The sequence below is a fragment of the Megascapheus bottae genome, chromosome 8 (genome assembly GCF_031878675.1).
Source record: "Megascapheus bottae isolate mThoBot1 chromosome 8, mThoBot2.hap1, whole genome shotgun sequence".
NCBI lineage: Eukaryota > Metazoa > Chordata > Mammalia > Rodentia > Geomyidae > Megascapheus > Megascapheus bottae.
Window position 1 is genome coordinate 20,659,392 of NC_143516.1, and position 22,959 is coordinate 20,682,350.

Sequence of the window (22,959 nt, forward strand, 5' to 3'; positions counted from 1 at the left end):
ACCACATACATAGAAAAAATCCAGAAGTGGTGCTAAGGCTCAAGTGGTAGAGCTCTAGCCTTGAGAAAACCCAAGGACAGTGCTCAGGCCCTGAGCTCAAGCCCAGGACTGGCAAAAAAAAAAAAAAAAAAAGAATGGAAGATAGGCCAGGAATGTGGCCTAGTGAGACAGTGCTTCCCTAACATGCACAAAGCCCTGAGTTCGATTCCTCCGTACCACATACACAGAAAAAGCCGAAGTGGTGCTGTGACTCAAGTGGTAGAGCACGAGCCTTGAGAATCCCCAAGACAGTGCTCAGACCCTGAGTTCAAGCCCTAGGACTGGCAAAAAAAAAAAAGGTAGGCATAAGGAATGGCAGGGTCACTAAAAAAAATGCAGAAGAGAGTGATGGATAATGTTAGACAGAATTTAAATTAATTGGCAGAATTGATCATTTGCAGTTCAAACTAACTATTGAAGATTTATGGTATAGTAGAGGCAAATTAGATAAGTATAAAGGACTGATGTATATACTTAACAGTTGTATTCTATTTTTCACAAAATTTATCTTTTAATGATGCTTAAGAGAATTCTACAATTAAAGGGAGAGTTTTTGTTTGCTGTCTATTTTGTACTAATGTGGGAGTGACTATGTCTTTAGCCTATGGTGAAATAGTAAAGTATTTGAAAGTTGATTTGGAAAAGGTTTAAGGACATACCTTATTAAAACCAATACTAAGATAATAAATCTTACTCTTTTTTCCTTGGACACTGGAAGAAAAGATATGTCTAAGTGTAAAAGTTCTATTTTTTCATAGGTTTTGAAATGGAGTTCAGAGAGGTTTTTTGTTGTTTTTCTTTCCTAGGGCATTATACTAGGAGAGAAAGGAGGAAAGGCAGTGGGTGCCTGCCTTGGCTCACACCTTTAATCCTAGCTACTCAGGAGGCTGAGATCTGAGGACCAAGGTCCAAAGCCAGTCTGGGCACAAAAGAACCTGAGTCTCTTATCTCCAGTTAGCCCTAGAAAACAGGAAGTGGGGCTTGGCTCAAGGGTAGGGGGGTAGCATTGAGGAGAAGAGCTCAAAGACAGTGCCTAGACCCAGGGGTTAGGGCGATAGCCTAGAGCTCAAGAGCTCAGGGACAATACCCAGGACAAGTTCAAGCCCCATGATCCCCTCACCACCACCACCACCATAAAAAAAAAAAAGAAAAGGAGAGAAAGTTTGGGAGGAATCCAAGATATTGGAGCAGAGGTAAGAAGCATAGTCTAAATAATTTATTTGAATCAGAATAGATCTTAATTTTTAATTTTGAACTTTACGTGGAATAATCATATCAGTAATCTTTGAAACACCAGTCCTTGGTAGCTATCAAATGATCAAAATATCTTGATTAAATATTACAAAATAAAACTTGGTAATGACTGCTTTAAATTTGAATTCTGGTTTTAGTAGTAATGAACTGGGTTAGGGATAAGATTTCTAACATCTTACCACTGTAAAAATTATTCATTAGCAGTTCCTAATCTATCACTTTCCTGTGATGGCTTGTAAAGGGTCTAGAGATGTTCGAATTTCTCCTTAAGATACTATAGTCTACTCATTTCCTTGACTTTACTAGCCTAGAAATCATAGCCCCATAGCTACTTTGTATAGTTTGACTCACTTTAGTTCCAACTTTCTATTTAACTTAATCTTTAATACTAGAATTGTCATTTCTACAACAGATATATGATTAGCAACCAAACATTTATTTTATTACATTTGCCTCCAGACAGAACTGTTTTCAGTTCTACTACCTACTTTATTTTTTAAATTTTTGGAAAAATTGATATCTCTTTAGGAAAAAGACGTTTGTGAACTTTTAGTAATATGTTAGTATCAGCACCTTTTCAGTTATGACTTAAAACCAGTTGAGGAGTCTTCAAAGCTCAAACATTTATAAACAGTTTATCAGTTGGTGTACGTAGCATTATCCTAGTGTCAGCTAAAATGATTAGACCTGTAGTATATGTGGAAATTAGTGTTATATCTCTCCCAGAAATTTTAAATGTTACATATATAAGTATTTATTTATTGTTAGCTTGGTTAGTCATTTGCATTTAATTGTATGTTTCAGGCAGTGAATTTTTTACATACAAATTAATGCACTTCTACAGAATTAGTGTTTGAATATTTTTGCATGAAGCTATCTATAACTTAAAAGAGTAGGCAAAATGGTTTTGTGATTAACTTGGCAGAAGCTCTTAGTAATTTATTACTCATTTATGCTTTGTGCTTTTAATTTTCTCCAGTATAAAGGTATTAAACTGACTTTGGCAGACTGTGGTTTTTGCATGAAGCAAGCAGAAAAATGTGTTGTGAAAAGAGGGTAGGTTGGTATATGGTAGACTATCTTAGCCAACCTTTCTGTTGTTGTAAAGTTATTAAGCAATTCTTATCCACAGCATATATTTCAGAAATAGATATTGCTTCACTGTATTTAATGGTTATTATTATTTTTCTTCCCCTAAGTGATAAGTATATGTAGTCTACTTTTGATAAGGCTTTGTGTTTTTTCAAACCACTAATAAAAACAATGATCACAAAACTTGAAAATAGAGATATCTGCCTTTTTATTCATATTCATCAATTTATGGATATTTAAAAGAAAAATACTATTAGAATAAGATAATTAAGAAGAATATTTAATTATTTCATTTTGAAATAACATTTAAAGCATCCTAGCTTTGCTGGCATTCTTATTTGTTTGAGTACACAATGCAAATGATAAAAAGGTATCCTGATTTTTCAAACTATTCTGTTAAGTAAACTTGTCTCTTAAGTATGTGTGTATAAATTCATAATCTTACATTGAGATAGACATAAATTCATATTCCCAGCATTTACCTGTGTATTTGCATCAGATTTTAAATGTATTTACCAAAAAAAAAAAACTCTTTGAAGGAAAGGAAAAGAAACTTGGAAGAATACTTCAGAAGTACAAATAATGAATGACTAAAAATAAGTGACAAATATATCCTTTTATATACAGTCCTTCTATTTATAGCATAAAACTCTGGAGATTTACTGTAATATCATACTAAATTAAATATACCTAATTACTTTATCTTCCAACTGGCATCACTAATATGCTCATAACTAAGACAGTGCTTCATAGTTTATCTTTGCCAGTATATCTAATTTTTATAATACTGGGGATCAAACCCCGAGGTTTGTGCTTACTAGTCAAGTACTCTATCACTAAGCTATATCCCCCATCTTATTTCATCTATTTATTATTTGATACCTTTGTTCTATTTGGTAGTTCAGCTGTAAGTCACACTTTATAATACTAGTTCAACTGTACTGGCATATTCCCATTAAAGCATAGATGCTATATTTATCATCTCCATTTAAAGAGGAATAAAAAAGTATTTCATTGTTACTATAGTAATATATTACTACTATATTATATACTATATATACTATGTATACATACTATATTATATACTACTATAATATATACTATGATAATATATACAACTACTAACATATATTACTACTGCTAATATATACTACTAACATAATACTACCAATATATTGTTACTACAGTAATAAATTACTGTAATATGCAACATTAAATTTGGTCACTGTGTAATAATGGATTCTGAGAGTTTGTAAAGGTATATAGTATTTTAGCGTAAATGTAGTATTTAACACCTCTTCCTAACTACTTAAAAAATTATTTTTGGTCTAGGGATATAATTCATTGATAGAGTACACTTTATCTAGGACGACAAAGCCAATGTTTGATCCTAGCACTGCAATAAAAATTATTTTATGAAATGACATGATAATAAATTAGATAGTTTAAAACTGTATTATTATATGGTCTTCATTTATTCTTCATCAAATCTGTTAAAACCCTTTGCTCCAGAGAAAAAGTTAATCTAGGATATACTGTATACTATCACTGTTTGAAGGAAGAGGAGCATTTATAAACATCTAAAAAATAAGTCAGATATAGGGCATTTAACCACTCCCTTATGCAATACTCCCTTATAGAGCACATTAAAGGGGAATTTTTTTTAAGACTAATGCAGTGGAAGTCCTCTGTGTGGTTTCGATTATTTAAACCAAAATAAAGAAATGGAGTTTTCATATACTGATATGGATATAATGTGAATTACCTTTTCATTTTATTAATTTACATAGTTTGTATTAGGAGAAAAATTTTAAATCTGGCTATTTAAAATTTGCACATTTCATTGTGATTGTTGGAGATAACAAAAGCAGTGAATAATTATCCAACTATGAACAGAAAACTCGATTTTCCCTGAAATTCTAATTTACAAAGATAAAGTTATTAATGAGGTTCTCAAATATTTTAGTGAGTTATTCTGTATTTTCCTACTGTGGTTATTATAGGAAAATAGTTAATGTTTTAATTATAGTTATATAGTTATAGTTTTGCTTGTTATGCATTCCATCATACATTCATAGTAGATTTCATGTGTTGTAAAATATCATATGTACTTTAATTTTTTTATTTAGTCCTCAATTGTATACAGTTTTTAAACAGTGTAAGGAATACAGTTTTTGATGCAGTGGAAAATATTTCATATGACAGGTCAGATACCAGCTGTATTACCTGTGTTATCATGCTTTATATAAACAGAAGAATGACAGGTGTTTCTGTATCATCTATAAAAAGAAGATTCCTGACATTTCACTAAAATGCTAGAGAAATGTGGACACAAAATATTTTGACTTTTCCTTAATTAAATATTATATGTTAAAACAACCATATGCTTTCAAATTGTTATATTTTCATCTCTACTGCATTCCTCCCTTGACAAAAACAAATTATTCTGTCTAGTTAACTTTAAAAACTAATTATATAAATCATTACTATTCCTACCATGTCTCCTGATTTGGGCAGTAAGCAAATATTTCTCATCCACTTTTGCATCAGTAACCCAAGAAACCCAATGTAGTTTCTAATTCGCCTTTTCTATTGCAGGTCAACAAAAATCTCTCATTTACTTCACCACCACCAACTTCCTCACAACAGCCTAAATTAAAACAGCCAAACATGCTGACCCCTGAGGAGATTCTGCATCAATTTGGTTTCACTCAGACTGGTGAGCCCTTTTCTTTGATTATATTTTAAAGTATTCAAGTGCAATTTTTATGAACATATATTTCTCTTCAGAAATAAAATACCTAACATTCTAATGGTCAGATTCTACACTTAAATTCTGTTTTAGCATGTCTTTCTTGAACTCACAGAAGCTATTTCTAAAGTAAATTTAGATTTGGTAAATTATATATGTGTTCTATCAAACAGGTAAGTCAAAAGATGAAAGATCTGTAGCATTTTGCTGTCAGAAAAAACGACATCGCCCCATTTGTTAGGAAATGGAAAGACGTAGAAAAAAATCATATTAAGTGAAGTAAGCCAGACTCAAAGGAACTTACGCTCAATGGTTTCCCTCATTTGTCATAATCAGTAGAAACCTTGGGCTCTCCTAGCAGAGATTTGCAATAGAGCAAAACCTTGATACATAAGGCCATATAGTATGAAGCTAATTGAAAGGACCTCTAGGATATTGAAACAAAAGCCATATAATGAATGATTGTTGTCCTTAATGTACTATGTTATCTCTCATCTCTTTTGCTGTCCCTTGGCTATCTCATATTGTTACAGTATCTCATGTTGTTATCTGATATATTGGATATATTTGTATTTGGTTATTTGAAATTGGATAGGGAAGGGGGAAAACCAAGATGGGGGGGTAGGGGGGAGGGTAATGGGGACCAAGACATGTGAAAGGGTATCAATGTATGTGAATTAATGCACCTTCTATCTGGCAAATATCATGTAACCCTTTTATTAATTACAATAAAAAATATTTAAAAAATAAAGATCTGTAGCATTTAAATATATATATTAAATGCAACTCAGTCACCCAGTTGGATAAACAAATGTCGGTTTTTATAATAAAGATAGATTCTTCTGTTCATTAGCTATATATGTATTTGACATTATTTTACCTATTACTGAATTCTTTAAGAAAAGCAGGACAGTTGGGAATTACCAAACTTTTTTTGATGCTATTGTTTAAACTCAGAGCCTTGAATTTGCTAGGCAGATGCACTACCACTTTAGCTATGTCTTCAAAACACCAACTTTTTTTTCCAATCCTGGGGCTTGAACTCAGGGCCTAGGTAGTGTTCTTGGACTTTCTCAAAGCTAAAACTCTACCACTTCAGCCATATCACCACTGGCTTTTTCTATGTATGTGGTAGGGAGGAATTGAACCCAGAGCTTCGTGCATGCTAGGCAAGCACTCTACCATTACGCCACACTCCCAGCCCCAAATAAGCAATAACTTTTTAACATAAGAAATTATAGAGAATTTGAGTTTGGAAACAATTTACTAAGGAATTCTAGGCAATATTATTTTTCAATTTTGATAGTATGTAGAATTTTCATATGCAAGTTATTTTAACTTTTTGCATAAAGTATATATTATATTTGGAATCAGAAATCATTATGTTTTCAAACCTTAGGCTCTTCATTTCAAAACTGGAAAGAATGTATTATAGATTATCAAATTTCAAAAGATACAGTGTATCACTAAAATACTTTGTAAGCATCGGGAGACACTATGAGTATGACATGTACATTATAAACATGATGAAAATGTGAAAATACTTTGGATTTTGATTTGAAATTACTATTATAATTAAGTTATCTTAAGTCTTAAAAATATTATTTTCTCATATTTTAGATGTCTGCCGTAAGTTAGCCAAAGTGTGCTAATCATTATTGTATCCCTGTAGACTTTTTTTCTTTACCTGCTAAGGAGGTGTCTGGTTTGCTATTTAACTTTGTTCTTTTTATGACAAGAATAGAAAGACCCCCTCTCCATCACCCAATTCTTTTCATTTTTTTCACTGATTTTAGAATTTTTCTGGGAACAAACTGATCATTCCACATTTCTGGATTAAAGGCTTAGAAATGAAATTTTTATTTAAAGTTTATTTTCAATAGGTCTTATGTGTCTGTAAACCAACAAGTTATAAATAATAGATGTTAATGCTTTCACTTTTTCGTTAAGACAAAGAGCAAAAAAGACAGAAAAGCGTTGAAATGAGAATTTAGCATCATGAAACAGATAAAGAATAAAGATTAAGAAGAGAGGGACAGCATGAATATGATAACAGCAAGCCTTACAAACCTTACAAAAGTACACATGGAGTGGCTCCATTTTCCTTCAGCTTCTGTTGGCATACAAGCCCTGTCTATTCATACGCACATGGCCTTGGAGCTGATGCCATTAAGCTATATAATAGTAACATGGATTTACATGATTTCATCTTGGTTACTGATAAGCCTCATACCATTTAAGTCACATGCTTTGTAGAAAGTTGATGGAAATAAATATATAGAAAAATTGTAAACACAGAGTTATCTGGTCACTTAGTCTATTTTATTCATTAAAATGCCAGTCTTAGAGGAAGAAATTGTGCGTTGGAACTTGTTTTTAGACCTCAACCCGATTTTTGAATGACTGCAAGATCTTGGGCAGTTTCTCCAGGGTTGAGTTGAGGAACTTGTTGTCCCTGTCTTCAAAATTCTGAGATTTTGTTTTTTGTATGTATTGGTCAGTACTAAGGCTTGAACTCAGGGCCTCATTGTTCTCACAGCTAGCACTCTTCTACTTGAGTCATGCCTTCCCTTCTGGCTGCTAGTTAATTGGAGATAAGATTCTCTTGGATTTGTCTTCCTGTTCTAGCATTCAATCGTGATCCTCAGATCTCAGCTTCTTGAGGAGTTAGAGTTATAGATGTGAGCTGCTGGTATCCTATCCAGTCCAAAGTCTAAGATTTTAGGCATTGTTCAAATAAAAGTAGACAAATAACTATTCATTATTATATAATAACTATTATTGTTAGATTTGTAAAATGAAGGCATGAAAAAATGAAATAGAGTGATAATGTTCAGCTTATATGATGTTTGCCTTTATAAAATATAGGAAAATCTTTTCACAAATCTAAGAGCCCTAACCACTGTGAGTTCTGAAGCACTAGAGTTAATTTTTCATCCATGTAAGTTATCTGTGAATGGGCTTACATTTTGGAAGGCACAGTGTTAAAGTGAGCTTGTATTTTGCCATAACTTCTACTGATATTATTTCTTCAAGGTAAGGTCTAAGTAATGAGGATTGCTAGAAAAATAAATCTTTTTACTTTGATTTGTATTTCTCCCAAATTCTAGAATATTGCCTTATTTTTTCTAAGTTTTTGTTTGTTTGTTTGGCCAGCCCGGGGTCTTAAACTCAGGGCCTGGGCACTGTCCCAGAGCTTCTTTTTCTCTTGGCTACCACTCTACCAGTTAAGCCACAGCACCATATACATATAATTGAACCCAGGGCTTCATGCATGCTAGCAAGCACTCTACCATTAAGCCACATTCCCATCCCCTCTAAGATTCTTTTAATTGATTCCTTTGTCATAGGTCATCTTAAGGATATGAAATAAACCTTACAGTCTCTGCCTTCATAGTGTGGAAGAGATGAGTATGTAGATAAGCGAGTGTGATAAATTCTCAAAGTACAGCATAAAAACTGTCACAGGAGTAAAATGGGATAGTTAAAAGGTTTCTCAAACCCCATGGCCGCTGCCTCCCAAACTTTTCCTTAATATTAGCACTCCACATTAAGATTTGCTCAGTTACTTAGGAAAGATTGTAAGTAATTTTATTTTTAATTTTTTATTATTTTAAAGTAAATATACAAAGGGATATCAATTCAGCATGTCAGTTAATGAGGATAGTGCATCTTAATACCATCCCTTCTATCATTCTTCTTGCACCTGTCCCAACTCCACACATTCCCTAAAGTTACCTGATAACATTTTTGTATGTGTATATTGAATACTGTGACTATATTTACCCTGTTCTCTCAATTCATATATCTCCTGCCTGCCTCTTGAATCCACCCTTTCACAAAACATTTCAGCTTCCAGGTATTCATTTAGTAAACTATAAGCTAGTTTTCCAAAGGAGTTACACTGGAATCCTCCCCTGTGTATACTCTTCTTTAATCAGTTTGGATTTTTTTATGTATATAGTCTTGTATAGATTTTCATGTTTGTAGATTAGATCTAACTTCTCATATGAGAGCAAACATGCACCCTTTCCCTCTCTGAGCCTGACTTATTACTTCACTTAATATAATTTTTCAAGGTCTATCCATTTCCCTGCAAATGTCATAATATTGTTTTTCCTGATTGATGAGTAAAATGCTATTATGTATTCATATATGTGTGTGTACATCTGTATGTTTATAAGTATATAAGTATATACAGGTATACATATAGAATATCAGTGTTTAAAATGTGTAAATCATATTTTTGGTCTACTCATCCATCTAGGCTGCTTTTACAACATGGCTATGCTGACTAAAACAGCAGTGAACATGGGTGTGCACATTTTCCCTCTCTCTCACTAGTTTATGCTACATTCAGTTCAACCTAATCTCTCCCACTGCAATGATCTCTGAACCTAGTAATCACTAAGTGATTACCCAATAATCTTCCATATCATGTTTTGATAAGGATCACATTTGTGACCTTATATTTGAAAGAGCATTGCATTTTATATATTAAGTGAATTCTTTCAGAGCAGTGCTTTAAGTTAGATTTTATTCAGATTGAATGGACAAGTGAAATAACATAAATAAAACAACTCATTTGGTTCATTCAACATTCATGTAAACTTCATATCTTCTTTTAAATTATAAACTTGGAGTTTGTATTACATTTAAGCTAGTAACATGATGGTTCTTGTATTTCAAAGGAAAAATATGTTTTGGCAAAAAATAGGAAATTGACTCAATAAACACACTGATGTTAAAAGGGGGTTTCCATTTTAAGGAAAGTAAAGTGAGCTTCAAAGTACTTTCTTAGCTCATCAGGGTTGGCAGAGCTTTCTGTTAGTATTTCTTAGTGAACTCTAAACTATTAACTGAAAAGGAGTATTCTATTTAATCTTGATTTCCCACTTTTCAGAAATCCCAAGATTTTAATTCAGTGGTAAGATAGGTAGAAGGAACAAATTAATCATTCGATAATATGCAGGATTAGTCCATTTTCTGTAGACAGATGTCCTTAAATGTACTTATTAGTATTGAAAGAGTAAAAAATATTTGTGAAATTTTGGGAAAAAAACTTTTTCCACAAAGCAGTCACTTTCTGAATTTAACATGTGTGTTACAGTAGAAAAAGCATTGGACTTGAAGTCAGAACATCTTGGCTTGTTTCCTGATTCTGCCTCCTGAAACTACTTTCTTATGTAATTAGCTTCCTCTCTCCAGATAAATATCTCTATAGTTTCTATTGTAAAATTGTTAAGATCATAAAATATTAATACTTTGAAACTGTAAAATATTATGAGAATAAATAAGATAAAGTTACAGGAGGTTCTTGTTTTTTCTCTTCTCCTCTCACATTTTGAAATCATGCATGTTAATTTTCATTGAGACCAAAGGCATGAGAATCTTATTTCAAGGCATAATTTAATAAAGCACATTAAGTGAAGATAAGAAAAAGAATGTATCCCAGGGCAACTAATAAATATGGGACTTTAAAAACTATGCCAGAAGAAATTTAGATAAAGTAATTTTAAGAGAAAAGTTTTAAACAAACATTTCAGACTTAAATAATTCAATGGAAATGCCTAATTTTTGAAGCTTTAGCCTTCTATATAACTACAACCTAACCCTTCTTTGAAATGTGATATGAAACCTTAAGATAATTAAAGTCAAGATAGGTCAAAAGTGGTGCTGTGGACCAAGTAAAGTGTTAAACTTAAGCTGAAGAGCTCAAGGACAGTGCTCAGGCCCAGAGTTCAAGCCCTACAACCAACAAACAAGGAAACAAAAAGATAGCAGATCAAAATCAAAGAGCATGTGCTGAGTTTAGGGTCAGTCCTTTGTTCTACAAGTGATGAAACAGCACAATAATTAAGTCCATTCTCCAGCATATCAAGAAACATCAGAAAGATCGATTCATTTCATATAATTCCATTTTGTAATTTGTAGTTTTTCCTCTGAGAAGAAAATACCATTCTGGTCCCAGAGTTTGGCCTAGTGGTAGAGTGCTTGCCTAGCATGCACAAAGACCAAGGTTCGATTCCATGGTACCACATACATAGGAAAAGCTAGAAGTGGTGCTGTAGCTCAAATGATAGGGTTATAGCCCTGAGAAAACCCAAGGACAGTGCTCAGGCCCTGAGCTCAAGCCCAGGACTGGCAAAAAAAAAAATTCTGAATTGAGTTTTTAAAAGGCCAGTCCCCATCAAAAAGACAGTAAGCCAGGAGTTAGTTGTGCACACCTTTAACCTTAGCTACTCTGGAGACTGAAATCTAAGAATCGTGGTTTGAAGCCAGCACAGGAAAGAAAGTACTTGAGACCCTTATCTCCAAATAACCACAAAAAGCCAAAAGTAGAGTGTGGTTTAGGTAGTAGAGTGCTAAACTTTATCATAAAAGCTAAGGAACAGTACCCTGGCTCTTGAGTTCAAGCCCCAGGACCAGCACACACATCTTTAATTTCTGTAGCACTAACTCAGCAATAGTAGTTTAATTTTTAAAAAGTGATAAAAATGAAGACAGGATACGCATATGTATGTCATATAGCAAGTCCAACCTATTTAATCATCTGAATTTTACTATTTAATCTCCTGAAGACCAAGAATTATTTCCAAACCTAATGTTAATATCCAATCTAATCACCAGTTAACACAAAAGTTCTTGACATGGGACTGATTTTATATTTGCATTTTTTCTGGTCACTGAAAAGATCTTAACTGCTTTGGTTTTTTTCCCCTTAATACATAACCATTTCATATCCCTCTTCTGAAAGATTTGGACTTAATTTGTTAGATTCTTTTTTTGTCGTCATATTTGGAATATCTAAAATTCATGTTGATTCATACATTAAAGATCAAAGATACCATTTTAATATTTTTAAGAGATTATCCAGTGATGACGATTAATCATCTAGTTAAATATTAAATTTTATCCCCTCACTTACAATAAAAGTATCTATATTTTTAAGTTATTTGAATTAGTCAGAAATTTGTACATGTGATAATTCAAAATATATTCTACATTTTTACAATTTGCTAGTTTTCAAATAATTTTATTAACTCTAGTTAATAGTAATAACTCAATTCTCAATGAATTGTTCTGTAAGTATATGACTTTGGTATTAATATCCCTATTACATAATACATTTCTCTCTGTGACTTAAAGAAGAGATTGTGAATATAAATATTTCTACTCATCTAAACCAGCAAATTCAAATGAACTTAAATCTGCCCACTATTTCCTAGACATTTATTTTGTAAGAAACACATTTATGGGCCGGGAGTTTGGCCTAGTGGTAGAGTGCTTGCCTAGCATGCACGAACACCCGTGTTCGATTCCTTGGTATCACATACTTAGAAAAAGCCAGAAGTGGTGCTGAGGCTCAAGTGGTAGAGTTCTAGCCTTGAGAAAAATCTAAGGACAGTCCTCAGGCCCTGATCTCAAGTCCAAGACTGGCAAAAAAAAAAACAACACACACATTTATGTAATATACATATGTACACATATTGCATACATGTGGTTCCAGCCTTACAGTTTTCTATATTTCTTTTCTCAAAATTTTCTAAAATTTTATTATCAGAGTAATGTATAGAGGGGTTACAGTTATATTCGTAAGGTAGTGAATACATTACTTTTTCTTCTATTTTATTTTTCCAGTCCAGAGGTTTAAACTCAGGGCCTAGGCACTGTCCTTGGGTCTTCTCAGGCTAGCACTCTACCCCTGAGCCACAGCACCACTTCTGGCCTTTTCAGGGTATGTGTTACCAAGGAATCGAAACCAGGGCTTTGTGCATGCTAGGCAAGCACTCTATCACTAGGCCATGCTCCTGGCTCGAGTATATTACTTATTGAACCTTGTTACCCCTTCCCATGTTTTTCTTCCATTTCTCCCCCACACCCTCCCAAGTTAAAAAGTTCATTTCCAGCATACTGTCTTGTGAATACATTTCTTTTCTGTTCAAAATATAAAACTTGCTTTAAATGTTTTGCTGTCAAACACATTTCTTTGTGTAGGTGTTTTTCTTTTGTGTAAAAGCCTTTAAATTTAGTTGTCATAGTATATTGTATCATTAGCCAGTAAAATAACAACAGAACAAACACATAAGTTATAGAAAATTTTCAAATGTTATCTTAGGGACTTTAATAAATATAAAAACTATATAGTTTAAACTTAAAATAACCAAAGTGTGACCTAAATAATTGAATTCACGTTATAATCTTCTGTTTATGTTTTACAGAGCTTTCTAGTTGACATGTTAATAACTTCCTAGTTTATCTTATTTTTTGAAGATTTACACAAGTTATTTTTCCAGACCCTCATTTTTGACTGAAATGTAAGACCTAATCTCAGAGAAAAATATATTAAGCCTCAAGCATGTGTGGCTGTAGCAAGATACATATTTTGCTTGTTGTTACATGTGTGACAAACCTGAGTGAGTAGCATGAGTTTCCTAAAAGAAGCTTATTTCACTCTGCTGTCTCTTTCTGGAAATAATATTGTATTCTTTCAAGTAGAAACTTTCTTTTGCCTTTGATATTTCTTAATCTGTCTCAGAGTTCTCTCATTCTCTTTCAATTTGCCAACTACCCATTTCTTTCTGTGATCTTTCATATATTGTTTATTCTACTTTTTTCTAAAACAGATAGTTTATAGCTGTCATTACATTTTCCTAATATTTGAGGGTTCTGTCCTCCAAATAGTGTTTCCTCTGGGGTCAGTATTTTTTATTTGTGCATGCATTATGTGCTTTTCTTCCATGCCAGTGGCATTTTCTTATCTGATTATCCTTTTTAATGATGAAGTACTGGATATGAGAAACAGCTTTCATCTTCTGTTTTATGAATAGCTCTACAGTCTATTTTGTTCATCTAAGCACAGTATCTGTTAAGAACTCTATATGTACTTGGTAAAATTAACTGGCAGATTATATTTAGGACTAGCAGGTGGGAAGAATGGATCTACTTGTCAGGCTGTCAGGATACTGTCCTGAATTAGCGTCTCAAGGATGGTTTATCTAGTGTTTAAGCCTTCACTCTTCCCAGATGATTTGTTCAGTAGTATCAGTACCATTGATTTTTTTTTTTTTGCTTAGAGCTTGTGCTTAATGTTGGTCAGCCTCCATGTTTTTTGCTTCTTTTTTCTCATTGGCTCATAACTGTTATACTTATGAGTCTTTAGTTATTTCCTAGAGTTTGTTTTGTTTTTGCACTCTACTAAACATGTCTATATATTCATGGATTTTATTGTCAGATATTGTCCATATCTACTGCAGTTTTCATCGTGTTTCCAGGCAGCTGTTTCTAATCACTTTTCCTTTTACAAGCTTCTTGAAGTCTCTGATCTGTCTTTTCAAGGTCACTTGAAAAGGTCACATGTGACCTTCATAGTTCTAATCCCAATGATCAGTTCTTTGTCCTTATCTTACTTGACCTATCAACAGCATTGATATACTTGGTCACATTTTTTTAATATATTTTGTATCAGAGATACTACACTCTCTGAGTTTTTTTTTCTTATCTCATTAATCACTCTTTATTTTCTTTTGCTGATGCTCTTTTCTTCATGAACAGAGATTAGTCATCTTACTAGATTGTTCCAGTGAAGTTTGACTTTCTTTAATTCCCTATATTTGCTTACATCCTTGGTGATCAAACGACCTTAAGCAGAATTCATGTTCTTTCTGGTGGTTCTTGCAAGTTTACCCGGAAAGGAAGGGAAGTCCACCACGTGGTTCAAGCAGAAAAATGTTTATTGGGGGGAGAGCAAATGTTGGCTGCATGAGATGGAGGCATAGAGACAGAACGGAAGGAAAAAAGAGCAAAAACAAAGGGACTTGTGCTGAGCCAGATTACATAAGGAAAAGACAGGAGGCAGGACCAAACCAGATATGGAAATTATCTCAGAGCCTGGGGAACCTCTCACTGTCCAAGGGAGGCATGACCAGGACAGTCAGGGTGTGACCTCAGAGGATGAGGAAGTGACCTCAAAGTCTGGGCTCCTTTGCTGACTCACAGTCAGGTGATTGACAGTCAGGTTATTGCTGGTTTCAAGCAAGAAGGGGGAGAGCCTAGTCTCCTGGGCAGACCTGATAGTTCTCAAATGCTTTTCTTCAGTCCATCTCTTCTGAACTGTAAATGTGCATTACTCATTACAGTAATCTCTAGCCTTGTGTGTCTATTGAGTTCATGATTGTAACTGATATGACTTAACTCAAATTTTCTTTTTGTTCTTATTTAAGTTTTAAACTACGTCTAGTCAGTACATATACAGAGGATAATACTGATATGTGAAATCCACTTCTGACCCCACACAAAACAGTCCTTACAAAATAAACAAGCATTACCACTTAACTAAATATAATGTCTTTAATAAAATAAACTTGCTAAAGTATGACATTGAGGATTTTATGGTATTTCATGAACATGATCTTGATCTAATTATAAGCATATTATTGGAGACAGGCATAGTGGCATGCACTTAGGATCCCAGCATTTGGGAGACTATAACAGGATTGTGGGCTTGATATTAGCTTATGCTACATACGCAATTCCCGGTTACTCTGTGTTACATAGTGAGAAACTTTTTTGTTGTTGTTTTCATATATTTTTACTGTAATTAATAGATGAGATGGGTTACATTATATTCACCAGATAATAGGTGCATTACTTCACAAACATTGATGCCCTTTCTCATGTTTTTGTCCCCATCTCCCTCCCCCTCCCCCCACCTCTTATCTTGTTTTCCCCCCTTCCCTTGTTTTGCTTTTTAATGCAATATTAGCCAGGCACTGTGGCTCACGCCTGTAATCCTAGCTACATAGGAGATTTGAGGATCAAGGTTTGAAGACACTAAAGACCTTGTGACTCTTTTCTCCACTTAACCACTAGAAAACCAGCAGTGGTGCTGTGGCTCAAAGGATAGGGCAGTAGTCTTGAGCTGAAGAGCTTAGGGACAGTGTCCAAGCCCAGAGTTCAAGCCCCACAACCAACAAAAACAAAACAAAACAAAATGCAGTATTGACTGACTGACTATTGTAGAAGGTCTAGAAGTTCCTTATTTTTTATCTAAATTTAAATCAATACATGATACACCAGTAGCATTTAGCTCTGAGAATTATAATCTTGAGAAAGCTGTTTCATGTTAGTAACTTCCATTTGAGAATATAGAATAGGAAAGTATTTACTACAAGTGAAAAATGCCAAAATATGTTTGGCTTTAAGAGTAGAAATTACAGAAGTTTATATCTTTATGATTATTCAGAACTACTTTAATCATTGAACCTTTTTAAGTTTATCTGACTTCCTAGTAGATTATAAACAGAAAAAAATGCTATGTTCTGAGAAGTAAACCTAGTAAATGTCTTACATGAAATCCCATATTCTTCTGGTATATATGTCCTTTCAGAATATAACCTTTATGAAGACTAAAACATTTCCATTACCAAAGTTTTGTGTCTCTGGGTATGTGCAAGTCCTGGGGCTTGACCCCAGGCATGTCTTTGTACATTTTTGCCCAGGGATAGTGCCATAGCTCTACTTCCAACGTGTGTGTGTGTGTGTGTGTGTGTGTGTGTGTGTGTGTGTGTGTACACGCAAGTGTGTGCACATGCCTGCTCAATTGAAGATGGGACTCTTATGGACATTCCTTCCCAGGCTGCCTTCAAATCATAATCCTTGGATCTCAACCTTCTGAATAGCTAGGATTACATATGTGAGCACTGGTTCCCATCTAAAAGTGGTTGGTATTATATAATTCTGAAGTAGTATTTTGCAAGTTTTGGTGGCTTTATCAGAATATAATTTATACAATGGCAAAAGTAGTATATGTTTTACAATTTACTGCTCTGCATCTGAAAAAAAGGAAATTTTTCCTCAAAGGAAAAATTATAGGTTTGTATAGTTGCAGAAGGCCAAGTGAGAAGGGAGGCCACAAAATGACTAGCATATTTGTACCAGTCATAACCCCATTGTTTATTTTTAAAATTTGGGAGTAACACTGCGTTTAATACAGTTACTAGAAACTTTTTATAATCTAAAACTGAATGTGGCATTTTAAATTTTAAGGTAATTAGGCCCAGAAAATAACATTACAAAATGTATTTCCAATAATGTAAATTTTAATGATGCTTTTTCTGACACTGATTTTCTATAATAAACTAAATGCATGCTTTTGAAGAAAATGAACATTGAGTAACTTTAAAACCATTCTTTGTTATATAATATATTATTTAGTGTTATACTGAATGCATCCATATTACAATATGTTAATCATATCTCTGCTAATAAAAATATTTTAAGTCAAGTTTAGAGTTAAAGGTCAGTTTTACTTTTCATTAATTAACTATACTTTTTCTTGAGATCATATACTATCAGTATGCTCACATGTCTTACATTAGGTTCCATGTCAGCCATTCTGTGATTGTACAAAAAGGATCAGTTTTTTTTATTGCAATTAATAGAGGGGTTACAGTTATATTCACCAGATACAAGGAGCATTATTCCACACACATTGATACCCCTTCTCATGTTTTTGTCTCCATGTCCTACCCCCACACCCTCCACTCATCTTGTTTTCCCCCTTCAATTTCCTATTTCAAATAAGCAAATAAACATATAGACAATGTACCAGATTACAAGATAAGATACTGTAACAATATGAGAATAACCAAAGGACAACAAAAGAGAAGAGAAAGAACATAGTAAATTAAGAACAACATTCACTCATTATATAGGTCTTGTTTCCTTATCCTGGAGGTCCTTTCATTTAGCCTCATCCTATATGGCCTTATGTATCTAGATTTTGAGCTATTGTAATCCTCTGCTAGGAGAGTCCTAGATGTGTATTAATTATTACAAATGAGGGAAATCATTGAGCCTATGTTCCTTTGGGTCTGGCTTACTTCACTTAATATGATTTTGTCCAAGTCTTTCCATTTCATAAAGGATCAGTTTTGATTATTGGTTTTTTTCTTAGGGTGAGCAATGGCTAGAAGCAAGAAATAGCCATTATGTTATCTCTCCTAAACAGAAAGAAAATGAATTATCATTTATATTATTAAAAATAATTCTTTTTTTCCCTTTGTGAATCCCTTTGTCTCAAAGTAGATTTTTAATAACTTAGTCATAACAGTTTAATTTCTAAGTCTTTTTTATTTATGTCAAGTGAAAGCTCTAGAAATTTACAAGAAAAAGACATATCTAATGTTCTCATTTATCCTTAACTCAGGTTTTAAACTGATGAAACTATACTCATAATAGTCCTTGGGTTTCCCTTCCAGGACTTTGGTAGAAACTTTTACATTTCATGGCTTAGTCAGCTTGGTCTGGATAGTGAAAAGTCTATGATGTCATAGAATTTACTGGTAATGTTTTCTAGAAATGAATATCCACCATTTATTGAAATAAGTTGACTAACAATGGAAATTGGGTTTAGGATGCACACCTTCTGGTAATGACAGAGACCTCAAGATAATGTTGATTTGTATTTTCCATAATTTTAAATGCATGTTTTCAAGAATCTTTGTCCTTGAATGAGAAGAGAATAAAATTTAAAGAATCATTTTTTGTGCTTTTTTCTTTTTCTTTCTTCTTCTTTTTTTTTTTAGTCAGCAACCAGTTTAAGAGCAAAGTTGGAAAGAAATATAGAAAGTTACATTAAAATACTCAATGAGTGACTAGTGGCTTTTCAAAAATAATGTGAAGGTGTTTATTTTAAATATTTAATAAGTAGGGCCGGGAGTTTGTCCTAGTGGTAGAGTGCTTGCCTAGCATGCATGAAGACCCAGGTTTGATTTCTCAGTACTACATACATAGAAAAAAAGCTGGAAATGGTGGAAGCTCAAGTGGTAAAGCTCTGGCTCTGAGCTCAAGCCCAGGACTGGCCAAAAAAATAAATAAATAAATTAGTAAGTGTAAAGCGGAACATTGTTCTAAGTCAACTTTTTATCTCAACTTTCCTCTCTGAAAAAGATTTGCTTTAAATTTCACCAAGAGTAAAAATTTAAATAATGTTTGATTGATTTCCATCCTTTTTTTAAAACAGGAAAATCCTGAGGTTTTTTTTAAACAGAAAATACTAATGGAAGTGCTCTAATGAAATAACTATTTAATAAAAACTATCCTGTAGTTTTAAAAATTCAACTTACCAAGCAGTATTTATGGAAAACTTATTCTGGAACAGGGATTACTCAGCCCAGCACCCAGCAGAATGTGAGGGGCTCCCAGACCAGAGATTTCCTTCACTAGGCAAGGAAATGATTGTGATACAAGGGTAGCTAATTAGTTCAGCAGAAGATATTTTAAAAAACCACCCTGTGGTGGTACAGAGAAAAAAATACATCTGATAGATGAATATATTACCTGTATAAAATGCTTTTAGTTTTCTTATCTTTTGAGTTTGCCTTCATTTTGAGAAATGTGGTTGATAAACATAGTGTTAGAAAGTCATGTTTTTTTCATTTGTATTCTAGGTTCTCATTTTGTTTGTTAAATAAATTACATTAAGTTAGCACTTCAGTTTTTACACTGATTTTTAAAAATATATATGTTACTTTAAATAATGCTGGGAAATTTTCTTAGAATCTGAAACCTTCTTGATCTCCCTATGTGGAAAATTTTAGTGTTTAAAAAAATTAAAAGTTGATTACCCATTGCCTATTTAAAACAATTTTTCCAGCTTTATTTTGAGAGAGAGAGAGAGAGAGAGAGAGAGAGAGAGAGAGAGAGAGAGAGAGAAAGAGAGAGAGAGAGAGAGAGAGTGTATGTGTTTGCTGAGGTTCACTTTAAACCTTGGTTCTGAGATCTCATCCTCCTAAGTAGCTAGGACCTGACTTATTTTGAAGGATATTTTAAACCACAAAGTGATAAAAAGTAAAGTAAAATTTGAAACTCATTTGCTTTTCCTTCTGAAAGCTTTGTCATATATCTGACAAATAATTATATTTTCCTGTATAGCCACAGTACAAATATCATACCTAAAATCTAATAATTATATGTCTAATACATAGCTCACATTTATATTTCCCTAATTATATAAAAATATTCTAAGAAATTTTTGTGTACAGATTTTGTCCAGTATTTGAGGTTTACATCCTTTCACTGAGCTAAATCCTCAACCATAAAAATAATGCTGACAGCATTAGAATAAATTGTACTATATTAACTGGTATTCTCCAGTCAGGGTAGATTAATTCCATTTTACTTGCTATGTTTCTCTTTTTATCTGATTTTCCTATAAATTTATCATAATTCTTTCCTATCATTTCTCTGTTCAAATTGTGTCTTAATTTGGCAACACCTTTATCCAGTTGTATATCTTCCATAATGGCCATTATCCTTTTAGGACTTCCTCACTTATAACGCTTTTGACTCACCTTGTGATTTCGCTGCCCCAGAGCTTTAATAAGACATTTCTTTACCTGGTGAATGAAACTGTAACTCCTCTATACATTACCCCAACAATAAAAAACAAAGAAGACATTTCTTCAAGGAGCTCTAGTACTATAAATAAAAATAAAATTCAGGGGCCGGGAGTGTGGTGTACTGGTAGAGTGCTTGCCTAGCATGCATAAAGCCCTGGGTTTGATTCCTCAGTACCACATACACATAAGCAGCCAGAAATGGTGCTGTGGCTCAAGTGATAGAGTGCTAGGCTTGAGGAATCTCAGAGACAATGCTCAATGCCTCTTCAAAACTCCACCCAAGAGGCCCCTTAGAATCAGCAATCTTAATTCAGAGTTGCTTCTGGTCTGGTCTTCAACACGTATATGTTTTGTCTACCCTGACTGGGCCTCATGCACTTGCTGCCCGCGGGCAGGAGCCAGCGAGGCTGGTTGGTCCGTGTGGTGGCTGTCCCAGTCCATTTTTATCCTCTTTTTTTCATATATTTTTACTGTAATTAATAGAAGGGTTACATTATATTTGCCAGATAGAAGGTATATTAATTCACGTACATTGATACCCTTTCTCATGTCTTGGTCCCCATTTCTCTCCCCCCTACCCCCACCCTCATCTTGTTTTCCCCCCTTCCCTATCCAATTTCAAATAACCAAATACAAATATATGCAATATATCAGATAACAAAGTAAGATACTGTAACAATATGAGATAATCAAGGGATAGCAAAAGAGATGAGAGATATGTTAAGGACAGCAATCACTCATTATATGGCTTTTGTTTCTATATCCTAGAGGTCCTTTCATTTAGCATCATACTATATAGCATTTTTATCCTCTTAAACTTAACTATAAGCCATGAATAGTGATGTATACCTGTCATCCAGGGGGGAAAACCATATAGCATTCTGATTAGTATGTACAGTGTTTGTAATGATCACTGTTCTTATTGTAATACTGAGAAGGCCTCACATAAAGTCACCAGAGATGTGGACACAAAGAAATCTAAATGAAGTGAATTGTAAAGAGAAGAGTTATATACAGATCAATTCCAAAGGCAGTCTGTTGACAAAATTCCCTTCTTTCAGAAAAGGTCAGTTATTTTTTTTTAAGGCCTTCAAATGACTGGACAAACCCACTTAGATTATGAAGGGTAATTTATTTTACTCAGGACCTGCTGACTTAAATGGTAATCCTATCCAATAAAAGCCTCCAAAGAATAATGTTTGACCAAGTGTCTGTGCACAATGTCATAGCCAAGTTGATAGAAAATTAACATTGCAACAGCCTACTCATGAGCTTTCAGCTATATGTTAATACTTTTCAGCTTTTCAACTATACTTTGACAAAATCTTATACTTTAATAAAAGTAAAATGTTATACTTTTATAAAAGTAAAAATTATAAATTTTTAAATAAAATTTACTTAAAATAACAAGCTATTTCAGAACAGTTTTTTAAGTTATTCCTTTTCTATTTAAGGATATATTTTGGGGGATTTGATTTTTGTTTTTCATGTTTATATCATTTTAAGCTTAGCTTTTTTATTCTCAGTAATAAACCTAGGTCAATTTTATAGCAGATTACAATAGTGAGAACACATATGTAAATTATTGTTAATTCCTATCATATGTCCTCTCTTTCATGAAAGTAAATGTGTCATGCCAAACCATGAAGACTGAACATACTTAAGATGGAATCTGATTTATTTGCTGTGTAATTTTTTGAGACATCTTTTTATTAAATGTAAAGTTAGAAATCAATTTATAATCTCCTATCTCTAAATGAATGATACTTGATTGGATGAACTTAATACTGTACTTTCTACTGAATTGGGTAACAATATTTACAAGCCAGGGAAGAGGTGTTTGTTTCAGATTTTTTGTTTGTTGGGTTTTTGTTTTGGCTTTGAAATAGTGTTTTTAATTAAACAAATTTCTATTGGTAAGTGTTTTCTACTGCTTTGTTCACCTTAAATATTCTCTTTCAAGATAAGAAAGGCAGTTGTGTTCTGTTCATCTCATTTAATCTGCTATGTTTATGAAAAATACATGCTTATAAAAGAGAAAAAAATAATACTTTCTACTCAGAATTTTGCTGACTTTTATTGACAGGAAGAATGTTTCTTACTCTTAACAAGTTTTAGAACATTATTTGAGTAAATCATTCTGATATCCTAACTCTTATGTTAAGTGTACTGATGAATAGAGATTGGAAACTAAAAGACCCACGGCTTTGTTCAGTTTTAACTTGAGTTTGACTGTTTTCAGTATCTTACGGATGAGATGAAATGTGTCAAATCCTTAAAGATTGTTTATGATAAAGAAATTCAGTAAAAGTCATTGGGGACAAAAAGATAAAAGGATATTCTCAAGAATTTGGTATAATGTTACCATTATAAAGGAGAAACTTAGGACAACTTTTTTTTCCTCAAACACTCCATGGT

General features: G+C 33.3%; 1 protein-coding gene across 7 annotated transcripts in view; it reads left to right on the forward strand.

The window, feature by feature from the left end:
* Positions 1 to 22,959, forward strand: part of Ahi1 (Abelson helper integration site 1) — a 151,781-nt gene that overhangs the window by 61,817 nt on the left and 67,005 nt on the right. For all 7 annotated transcript variants that reach the window (XR_016536471.1, XM_090338078.1, XM_090338081.1 and 4 more), the window contains one exon: positions 4,984 to 5,104. Coding sequence is in view for 6 of the 7 variants with exons in the window: in XM_090338078.1 (XP_090194204.1) it covers positions 4,984 to 5,104 (121 nt within the window). In the remaining variant the exon portion in view is untranslated. The remainder of the gene's footprint in view (positions 1 to 4,983; positions 5,105 to 22,959) is intronic.